We start from the raw sequence: 12182 nt of genomic DNA on the forward strand, positions 1-12182 counted from the left end.
TTTTTTCCACCACCATTTACTGAATAAAATACAACATACTGATTTTTGGCAACATTCTTCTAGATAAGTTAAAAAGACATGTTCAGATTTCATTGACTCCATGATTAGCTATTGATTCATTCCAAAATAAGAAGTACCCCTCATTTTTTTTTTTTTCCAACATTATAAATGGTAAAGTTATAACAAATCAACTTTCCCTTGTAGTACAGCACTGAAATATCACCACATGGTGCTTGAAGGACTGCCTGTAAATCAAAGCATGATACAATCAATGAGTCTCCCTTCTCTTCTGTACATACAAGTTTGTTTCTGCAATGCTTGTTTTTGTTAATTTTCTTCATCATTGGCATTTTTGTAACTTTCACAGAATACACACTCGTCTTTCTTTTTCTTTGGCACAAAGAAAGAAAGACTGTATTGAAAACAACTGATAAGGAATCTGCAACTTGTGCAACAGTCCTAAATGAAGATCATTGATGATTGATTGAATTTTCCTATATAAACTGAGCTTCACTAAAAGAACTCAGTTTTTAGTTTGATTTTCCACATACAAACTCTACATCTCATCAGCTGCTAAGCTCCCATCCAGACACTCTTTATGTACCTGTTTCAGCTCAAAGATAATGAGACTGTTCTAGGGAACGGGTGTATTTGGTTTCTACTTTCATCTATCAAGAAATAATGTGCAGTATTGCATCCCCGCTGACTGCCTTCTTATGAATATCTGTTCCTTGGTTGCACTCTTTGGAAGTGACTGACCACAAAATTATGCTGCATGTCATGGTCTCCCCAAGTTGCCATATTGATTTCTCCCTGTTGTTCTTCTGCACTTTTTCCGACAAACACCTTTAACTGACTTCGCATCTATTTGTCCTCAGTTCTTTCTATTTCAGGCACATAATTTTCTTTAAAATTGACTGCACTGGCCCGCTTGATCTCCATAGCTCGCCCTTTCAAGCATATGTGGAACATGATGGAGTGGTGGCTGGCGTTCAGCCCAGCTCCAGCAATAACCATTATCCAATTGTGTTAATTTTAAGGACACTTCCTCTCAAGCATTGATACTTTGTCAGTATATGAATTTTTCATCTAACAGTGTCATGTGGCTGAAGATGTTAATAATATAGGAAACATGTACCACTTTTAACCAATAAATTGCCTTAAGCAATTAATGTATCAACAAGGTGGAAAATAAATACTTAGTTGTGAATCTGTTAAAATGCGATACGGACCATGAAGCTGATTTTATGTAATCCAGGTTTATCGCCCTGCGACTACCATTTGTTTGGACCACTCAGACAAGACCTAGGAAGACAGCGGTTCGATGGTGATGCAAGTGTTGAAGAGTTTGGGCGCACTCCGCACATGTCCCTCTTCTTTCTATTATGATGGTATCAAAAACTTACCAATCCAATGGAGAAAATGTGTATCGAAGGCATGACACTATGTAGAAAGGTAATCTCTATATGCGTTTTTTTTTTTTTTTTTTTTTTTTTTTTTTTTTTTAGTCGATGCAGTAAGTTTATATTTGATCCGCCCTCATATTTGCACCACAATTGAGCTGCTATATTCCTGTTGCTTCTTTTCATAAGATTCAGAAAATTACAAAACTGATCGAAACACAGTAGGCTACATCATCAATTCTGATATCTTGTTTTATTTTGCAGGTATGATATGCATTTTCCTGCATCTCCCCAAATTGTAATATTCCCTAGTTTCATCCATAGTTCTGACTTCCTTCTCAAAATGATCACACTCTGCACTGTTACCTTCCTCCCTCTTCTTTTCAAGACACTTTAAGAGACCAAATTTATGACTATGTCTTTCCTGCAGTTTTTCCACTGTAGATTGTAATTTAGAGCTCCTGCATCTCCCCAAATTGTAATATTCCCTAGTTTCATCCATTTAAATCATTGAAATTGTTCATACTGAGACAGACACTTTTTTAGGTACTCTGTTGCTGAGGCATAAACAGTTCTGACTTCCTTCTCAAAATTATCACACTCTGCACTGTTACCTTCCTCCCTTTTCTTTTCAAGACACTTTAATAGACCAAATTTATGACTGTCTTTCCTGTGGTTTTTCCACTGTAGATTGTAATTTAGAGGCAGTTTCAGTGACACAATTTGATTCCTTCTCTAATTCAAGGATGTTGGCATTAAAATGGACATCAGAGAGCTGGCATTTAATATGGACCTCAGAGAATGCACAAATGATGATCTCACTTCACTCATCTCATCTTCAAAAATCTCTTGATAATAATGGGGATAGAGTTCTGAGAACAGACGTAAGATTTTAAAGAAGGGAACTTGTGAATCAGTCTTTCAACACATGGAAACAATGAAAGACACCTGATTTTTTAATGATGCAGGAGCTTTTTGTATGTAATGTCTACAAATTCACAAAACTGTTTTAACTCCTCTAAGTATGAACAGTATATGTAGCAAAGTAACTGAAATTTTTCAAAATAATGGAATGTAGAGTTAACAGTTAATAGGGTTAATGGCTCTATTGCATAAAAGGAGATTGTTACGAATGTCTCACATTTGCCTCGGATTTAATAAGAATGGATATCAAAATATGACAACCCTGTAATGCAAATTGGCTCTACGAATAGGAACACGGAATGTAAGAACCCTGTATAAACCTGGATCCTTCAAAATCCTCAGTCAACAGTTGGAGAAGTATAGAGTGGGAATTGCTGCAATTCAAGAGGCTAGATTATTTGGTAATGGTATACAGGACATGGAGAAGTATACACTTTTTAAGAGTGGTAAAGAAACTGGAACCCACAAATTTCGTACTGCATTTTGTGTCCAAAATTCACTAGTATCGTCAGTGATGTTCTTTGAATGAAAGACTGCTATTTGAGGGTACATTGTAAATAGTTTAACATATCACTGGTGAACTGCCATGCCCTCACAAACGACAAGGATGATCATGTTAAAGACTCCTTTTATGAGGATTTGTTAGAACTGTGGAATAAATTACCCAAACATGATGTTAAAATGATTTTGGGTGATTTCCATGCAAAAGTTGGAAAGAAAGACATTTTTGTGCCAGCATTAGGAAGGGAAGTCTGCATGATGAAAGCAATGATAATACCATTAAACTTATCAATTTTGCTATATTCACAAGTATAAATGTGCGGAGTACCACCTTCTTACATAAACAAATATATATAAGAAAACATGGAATTTGTGTGACGGTAAGACTGCCAATCAGATAGATTATGTACTAATTGATAACAGGCATAGAAGCTCCATAACTGATATCAGAACTTACAGAGGAGCTGAGATGGGATCTGATCACAATATGATAATTGCTTCTGTTAAAATTAAATTGAAAACCTCATGTAAGTCACAGACTGAGGAAAGATGCAAAGTTGACACTGAGAAACTTAAGGAGGAGGATGAAAGATTAAAGTATAATGTGGAAATTACAAACAGATTTGATATTCTGGGATAAGATCCTTCAGAAGACATTGATGAAACAAGTGACAAAGTTTGTGAACGAATGTAGAATAATGCAAAACAAATCATGACAACAGTAGCAATGAAAGTGATACCAAAAGGTGTTAGTAAGAAAAAGAAATGGTTCGATGAAGCATGTCAAGATGCAGTTAATGAAGTGGCAATATGGTGTAATAAATGGCTGCAGTCTATTAAGAATATAGATGTTGAGGAACTATATACAGAAAAAAAAAAAGAAACCAGAAAGAATATAGTAAATTAATTTGTAGAAAGAAAAAAAAATCTACCTCAGACAACAAATAGAATCAATCCAAGATGACTACAGAAACAGGAACATCCTCAAGATGTATGGAACTGTCAACACAATTTAAAAAAAGGATTTCAACCAAGATCGAGTACCGGTATTATGAGAGATAAGTCTGGAAATTTAATTGCTGATCAGGACAAATTATTACATTTCTGCAAGGAATACTTTGATCCCTTGCTGAACTGTACAGATCCAGAAACCTGTATTTGTAAACCATCTAGTTCCCCATCAGAACAACAAATACCAGAGCCATCATATCCAGAGGTATTACAAAGTATATATGTTTAAAAAACAATAAAGCTTCAGGTAGTGACAACATTCCTGCTGAGCTTATTAAATATGGTGGAGAAAGATTACATAAATACACATATATGATCATTCTAAGGATATGGCACGATGAAGTTATTCCAAAAGAATGGCAGGAATCACATATTGTCCCAATTCAGAAAGAAGGGGATAAGGAAGAACTTGAAAATTATCGTGGTATATCTCTTGTAAACACGGCCTAAAAAATTCTGTCTTTTATTCTTTTACAGCGTTTAAAACCATTTGCTGAAAATGTTACTGGGGACTATCAGAACGGTTTCCGTAGTAACAGATCCCAGACAACATATTAGCAATTAAGACTATTAATGATAAGGTGTGGGAACACAAGGAGTCTGTTCATTATCTCTTTATAGATTTCTTCAAGGCGTAAATGATAACTGGAAAGAGCTGGCTCAAGATCGGAAAGGATGGAAGAGGATTGTGAAATCGGCACGGGAACTTCACGTCACTCAGAAACCTATGGAATAAGTGAAAATAATAAATAATAATGTTATTTGCTTTACTTCTCACTAACTACTTTTACGGTTTTCGGAGACGTCGAGGTGCTGGAATTTAGTCCCGCAGGAGTTCTTTTACGTGCCAGTAAATCTACCAACACGAGGCTGACGTATTTGAGCACCTTCAAATACCACCAGACTGAGCCAGGATCGAACCTGCCACGTTGGGGACAGAAGGCCAGCGCCTCAACCGTCTGAGCCACTCAGCCCGGCGCAGAGTGAGTGAGTGAGTAATGGAATCTATATCAGTAAGGAAACCTACATCAAGGGGCATGTTGAACAGAATTATGGAGCACGTGGACAGGAGAACCCATTCCAACCAACTTTGCATTTAGGTCTCTTTTTAGGTGAATAAAAACATTTACTTCTTCTCTTTTAATCCTACCAAAATTTGTGTTGGGATTGTCTCCCACAAAAGCTACCACTTTATTTTCTAACCCAAGTTTCTGTAGAGTATCTTTTACATAATTAGCTATTGCCTCAGATTTTATTTGGGGTACTTATAACCTCAAGAACTTTAGATTTGATCCCACCATGTTTATAATCAAGGTACTGTATAGGAATTGGGAATCTTCAATGAACCGTGATTGCTTCCATCAGTTTCAACACTGAAGCAAGAAATACCATCTAGAACTTGAACAGTTACACCAAAATGAATGTGAGGATAAAACGGAATTTATGATCACTTCAGTTTTAGTTCTGCCACATGAAACTTCTTCTTGTACAGCAGACTCTTTATAAAGAACTTTTTTGCAGGTTACTGGTGCAGTTCATGGGCTTAAAACTATCGTGTGTCTCACTGCATGAAAAGCAAGGGCATTGGCTAAGTCACTCACTTTACTATCTTTAGAAGCAAAAAAACATGTTAATTTTTGAAGAAGTGCCAACAGATTGAAGATTTTTTAATAATTTATGAAGAAGAGCCGACAGATTGAAGATTTTTTGTGTGTTTAGAACTTTTATCATATGCTTCCAAACCTGAAAGGTGAAACAAAAGAATTTATTAGGTTAGTCTGAAAATCACGAAACTTTCCATATGTATTCATTTTGAAATGTAGCTCATTATTATTATTGTTATGGCAGTTCATAGTTTGATATTTTAACAATAAATATCGATTTCATACCTTTTTTAGCAACTGAGATGTACGTTCCAGGAGGGCAGATTTAATATTCAGCTTCTGAGTCATTTTGACCTTTCTTAAAGGCTTTGTACTTTTCGATCAACGGATCGCTGCACAAGCACTTTTGTTTTGGCATGTTTTTGTATTTATAGCAAAATAATACTTGATAAAACTTTCAGAACTCAATTTATACACAATTTCTGGAAACAGGAAGGATTGCAACAACTATCGAGGTATCTCATTGATTAGTATACTAGGCAAAGTATTCACTGGCATCTTGGAAGGGAGGGTGCGATCAGTCGTTGAGAGGAAGTTGGATGAAAACCAGTGTGGTTTCAGACCACAGAGAGGCTGTCAGGATCATATTTTCAGTATGCGCCAGGTAATTGAAAAATGCTACGAGAGGAATAGGCAGTTGTGTTTATGTTTCGTAGATCTAGAGAAAGCATATGACAGGGTACCGAGGGAAAAGATGTTCGACATACTGGGGGACTATGGAATTAAAGGTAGATTATTAAAATCAATCAAAGGCATTTATGTTGACAATTGGGCTGCAGTGAGAATTGATGGTAGAATGAGTTCTTCGTTCAGGGTACTTACAGGAGTTAGACAAGGCTGTAATCTTTCACCTTTGCTGTTCGTAGTTTACATGGATCATCTGCTGAAAGGTATAAAATAGCAGGGAGGGATTCAGTTAGGTGGAAATGTAGTAAGGAGTTTGGCCTATGCTGACGACTTGGTCTTAATGGCAGACTGTGCCGAAAGCCTGCAGTCTAATATCTTGGAACTTGAAAATAGGTGCAATGAGTATGGTATGAAAATTAGCCTCTCAGACTAAATTGATGTCAGTAGGTAAGAAATTCAACAGAATTGATTGTCAGATTGGTGATACAAAGCTAGAACAGGTCAATAATTTCAAGTATTTAGGTTGTGTGTTCTCCCAGGATGGTAATATAGTAAGCGACATTGAATCAAGGTGTAGTAAAGCTAATGCAGTGAGCTCGCAGTTGCGATCGACAGTATTCTATAAGAAGGAAGTCAGCTCCCAGACGAAACTATCTTTACATCGGTGTGTTTTCAGACCAACTTTGCTTTACGGGAGCGAAAGCTGGGTGGACTCAGGATATCTTATTCACAAGTTAGAAGTAACAGACATGAAAGTAGCAAGAATGATTGTTGGTACAAACAGGTGGGAACAATGGCAGGAGGGTACTCGGAATGAGAAGATAAAGGCTAATTTAGGAATGAACTCGATGGATGAAGCTGTACGCATAAACCGGCTTCGGTGGTGGGGTCATGTGAGGTGAATGGAGGAGGATAGCTTACCTAGGAGAATAATGGACTCTGTTATGGAGGGTAAGAGAAGTAGAGGGAGACCAAGATGACGATGGTTAGACTCGGTTTCTAGCGATTTAAAGATAAGAGGTATAGAACTAAATGAGGCCACAACACTAGTTGCAAATCGAGGATTGTGGCGATGTTTAGTTCAGAGGCTTGCAGACTGAACGCTGAAAGGCATAACAGTCTATAATGATAATGTATGTATGTATGTATGTATGTATGTATGTATGTATGTATGTATGTAGACACACAACCTTTAAACAACACTGAACTAGAAAGAAAACGGAAGCGAACAATAGTTGTAAACAAAAAGTGCTGTCTGTTTAAATGTGGCGGTGAAGTTGATAACTAAACACCGCACAAAGTTTAATTTTTTTAACCCCCAAAAAAGAGGACATTTGTCAATTTCTTCCAAAATCTGACTGGACGCTTTTCATGCTGTTAGAAAGAGAACAAGTCTGGGAAAAAGAGGACATATGGCATCCTTAGTTGTGTAGCACACAGAGGGAAAGGAGAGGGACGCCCTTGTATAGCAGACCATGTTGTGGAAGCCATGAGGGGGGCGTATGCACGAAGTCCAAAGAAATTACACCTAGAGCGAGTTTATAGCTGGCCATTCCACATCCTATGATATGGAGAATTATACGACTACGACTGCAGTGTAACGGGTACAGGTTGTAACTGGGTCATGCGTTGAATGCTTGTGACAAGAAGAAATGCACCATTGTACACTTTGGTGGCAACTGTGTCACGCTTCCTGCCAGACAAGTGAGGACACTGCATAGAACAGTCTGTCGGCTGTCTTTCAAAATGAATACATATGAAAAGTTTTGTGATTTTCAGACCCAGCGGGTGAGTTGGTCATGCCGTTAGGGACGCACAACTGTGAGCTTGCATCCGGGAGATAGTGGGTTCGAACCCCACTGTCGGCAGCTCTGAACATGGTTTTCCGTGGTTTCCCATTTTCACACCAGACAAATGCAGGGGCTGTACCTTAATTAAGGCCACGGCCACTTCCTTCCCACTCCTAGGCCTCTCCTATCCTGTCATCGCCATAAGACCTATCTGTGTCGGTGCGTCGTAAGACCCTTTCTTTCAACTTTCAGGTGGTTTGGACTTGGAAGCATGTGAAGAAAAGTTCTAAACATACAAAAAATCTTGATGATATGGCATGAGGTTTGCCAAAAATAATAATCGATCAGTAGTTTTGAAATTACTGTATTCATTGATACTTTCAGGTAACTAATTTAGAATAACCCTGATACACCAGATATTGTAATAGAAATTGAGTCATGGCTGAGAAGTGATCTAATGGATGTGGAAATTTTCTCTCTTCTTCCGATCTGGATACGGCGGTATGGAAGAAGTTTAACACGTTCAGTACCTGCTTCTGAGCAGGACACTTGAATGCCTGGACCAGCCATTTTCATGCCCGGCCCTCTTGACGTGCATCACTTCATAAAATTTACAATTACTCCTAAACTATGAATGTTAGAAAAATGATACTTAGTGCTTACCTCTAGTAAATATTTAGGGTGTGGTATCTGGTGTCACAGGTTTCAAAATACATCTAATTTTATACAGCCTATCTGTATTTTCGGCATAATGATTACTGTCACTGAAGTGAAGAAATGAAAGAATATGAAGGAAGCGTATTCAGAACATTGTTTTAGAAAATATTGGAGTATGAAAAACAGGGTCTTCGGTCCAGTATATTTTTATATCAGGATTTTGGACTAATCGGTTTCCACGATTGCATGATTGAATTCTTTGTGAAAGGCCAGGGCGTCGCACTTATCACTTGACTCGCGTATAGATTAGTCTGCTCACACACATACTGATAAAATTCGTCATTCATGAAAATACTCACGTAACTCAAAATATCCTGCTTATTTTCTATTTGAACATTTTTAACTGAATTCTCTGTAAATAGTGGAACAGGTGGACAATAACTAGGATGATATGTATCAGGCACTTCACCTTCCTCTATAGGCCTATTGGATTCGGGAATCAGAATTTCCTCGTCACTCTCACTTTCACTATCTGAGTCTATTTGAGGAATAAGTTCATCACCAGAATAATCATTGTGAACAATATCTAATAATTTATCTTCCGTAAGAAACTTTGTTTTATAAGCCATTATACTACACTCGGTAAGAACAACACGCACTGCATTGAAATCTCAAGTACCGACTTGACGCGCGAGGAAGTGCTGAGATATTCCCGCTAAAACAGCTAACATGAGCCCACTCAACGCCAGGGTTATCTCAAAAAGGTAAACCAACTTCCTGCTACAACCAGTAACGCTGACTAAGGTGTAAGACTGCATAGATGACGAATATAAACAGCACTGCTTCGCGCGGAACATTAAACGTCTTACGCCGTCCGCGGCCCGCAGCATAGGAGCAAGCTTAAATGTCTTACGCCGTCCACGGTCCGCAATGAGTTAAGGAGCAGAGATTATTATCAGTGGGGTACTGACTGGAGAGTGATCGGAAATTTAAGTGAGACTATGGAATGGGTACATGGGAAACTGCGAGTAAGATTTATGGACCCTAATTGGTGGGTAGTAGATACGGATTTACGTTCAGATGGCCTTCACTTGAACCACAATAGTACATATAAGTTAGGGGGTTTCTTTAGAAGAGTTATAGGGAGGTACATTCAGGGAAACAGGTTGACTAGGTAGCGGTAATGACAGTATAGGAAGCAGGAAGTCAAGTAAGGATGGCATAAAATTGTTAGTGTTAAACTGTAGAAATGTTGTAAAGAAAGAAAAAAAAGGAATAGAATTAAGTTATTTAATATACACTGCTGTGCAAAACTTAAGGATGAACGTGACTTTTGCATGTTGTGTCACTGCCAAGTAACATAGTTTGATGAAACTTGAATCATACGTAGGAAGAACTACAACAGTATGGCACGGTACGCAACTGAAAGGAATATGCGATGAGACAAACAGAAATGACACTTTTATACAGAGACAATAAATTACATGTAAGTCACTGCGACTCATGGTCCCCTGGACATCACAAAAGAAGGGACATGGTTCTTAAAAGAGTGTGTGATCACGGATCATGTTCTGCAACGTGTTCCCATGCTGGTCACAAGATTGGTAAGGTGTTCTTGTGGTAGGGCGTTCCATTCCTCCACCAGTGCGGTTGACAACTGCTGGATAGTCGTTGGTGCATGTGGACATGCTGCAATATGTATGCCCAACATGTCCCACACGTGTTCGATGGGATTTAAGTTACGGGAACGGGCAGGCTAGTCCATTTGCCGAATATCCTTTCGTTCCAAGAGCTGCTCCTCCACCTACGCTGTTCGATGTGGTCGTGCATTGTCATCCATGAACATAAAGTCAGAGCTGAATGCACCCCTGAAAAGACACACATGGGGAAGGAGTACATTGTCACAATAACGTTCACTGATGAATGTACCCCATTACAAGATATTCGAATTATTCCGTATTGACGGTTTTCACTTTACAAAGGAAAATTTAATATGTCCTCCTATTCAATACATACACATCTCCATCATTAGATGGAGTAATAACACTGTCCTGCGATGGTTTCATTGCTGCCATCCTGTATTGCTTTTTAGGATGACTTCTGCATCCTGAATCAGGATCCGATGTTAATTTTTCCCCATCACATCACATTTTCTCAAAAATCCTATATTACATTTATTTCAACACATGCACTAATTCACATCTTACGTTGTTAGGAAGAATGTTGCTTTAATTTAGATTTCCATATTCTTTTATTATTTTATTAATTTGACGCCCTCCAGCCATCTCATAGTCCTGTATTATCATGCTCAGAGTGTAAAGCCGGCAACTATGTACAGCATAGCCAGCAACGCGCGGTTTTGGCTGAGTAGAATCATTCTCTTGTTGTGCTTCATCCGCAACAGTCTAAGTTCTGTTTTGCTTGCTAGTGAAAAGAAATTTTTGTCTTCATAAGCGTTCTATATGTGAGTGATGCACTGTGTTGTTATTGAACTTACATCTATCAACATGCCACGACGTGGCTGCAAGAACAATCCAGATAAATTCTGCTATGTATGTGGAAGTTTCATGTCGATGAGACAGCGGCACAGTATAACCGAGTTCGTGAGAAAGGCCTACTATGCCTACTTTGGCTTGAAACTTGGTGACCAAGACAAGCCGTGGGCACCACATAAGGCTTGTAGAACCTGTATAGAGCAGTTACGGCAATGGGTGAATGGTAAGCAAACTGCGTTGCCATTCGGTGTTCCAATGGTGTGGCGAGAACCCCCAGACCACAGTACTCACTGCTACTTCTGTTCTGTGAATGTGAAGGGATTTAACAGCAGCAACAAAGGTAACATTTTGTATCCAAGCAATATTTGATCTGCAATTTTACCCGCTCCTCATGGCCCTGATACACCAGTACCACAGCATCCAGAACATTTACAAGATTGTCCCTCTTCTGAATCTGACGCAGAAATGGCGGGCACTAACTCTGACTGTGATTTCTCCCCTGAAGGTGCTGAGAAAGAACCGAGACTGTTCGAGCAAAGTGCATTAAATGACTTTGTTCGAGATCTTGGCCTTACAAAGGAATCTGCCGAGTTACTAGGGTCTAGACTTCAGTAAAGGAGCATATTGGCACCAGGGATGACGTACTATTGGTACATACATCGCGAACAAGAATTTACACCCTTCTTTTCTGAAGAGGGAGTCTTAGTTTACTGCAACAACATTCCAGAGGTTATCTTAAAACTAAGAGGACCACAGTACGATCCTATTGACTAGAGACTTTTCATTGACGCCTCCAAGCGTAGTTTGAAGTATGTCCTTCTTCACATTGAAAACAAACTTGCATCTATTCCCGTTGCCCATTCAGTTATTATGCGAGAAACATATGGAAATCTCAAAAAGCTGTTGTGTAAACTGAAGTACCAGGAACACAAGTGGCAAGTGTGTGGTGATTTCAAAGTGATAGGTATTCTGTTAGGTTTACAAGGAGGTTACACATAGCACTTCTGCTTTCTGTGTGAGTGGGACAGTCGATCAAGGATACATCACCGGACTCAAAAAGAATGGCCACGTAGACAATGGATTACAGGTTCGAAAAACATAAAACAAGAA

General features: G+C 38.7%; 1 protein-coding gene across 3 annotated transcripts in view; it reads left to right on the top strand.

The window, feature by feature from the left end:
* LOC136874751 (putative gamma-glutamylcyclotransferase CG2811) overlaps positions 1-12182 on the top strand; it is a 77353-nt gene that overhangs the window by 43325 nt on the left and 21846 nt on the right. Inside the window, exon 3 of one of the 3 annotated variants that reach the window (XM_067148419.2) lies at positions 1259-1455. The exons of the other annotated variants lie outside the window; for them this stretch is intronic. Coding sequence (XP_067004520.1) covers positions 1259-1331 — 73 coding nt within the window. The 3' untranslated portion in view covers positions 1332-1455. The remainder of the gene's footprint in view (positions 1-1258; positions 1456-12182) is intronic. 3 annotated transcript variants of the gene reach the window in all.

This window comes from Anabrus simplex, chromosome 5 (assembly GCF_040414725.1).
Source record: "Anabrus simplex isolate iqAnaSimp1 chromosome 5, ASM4041472v1, whole genome shotgun sequence".
Lineage (NCBI taxonomy): Eukaryota > Metazoa > Arthropoda > Insecta > Orthoptera > Tettigoniidae > Anabrus > Anabrus simplex.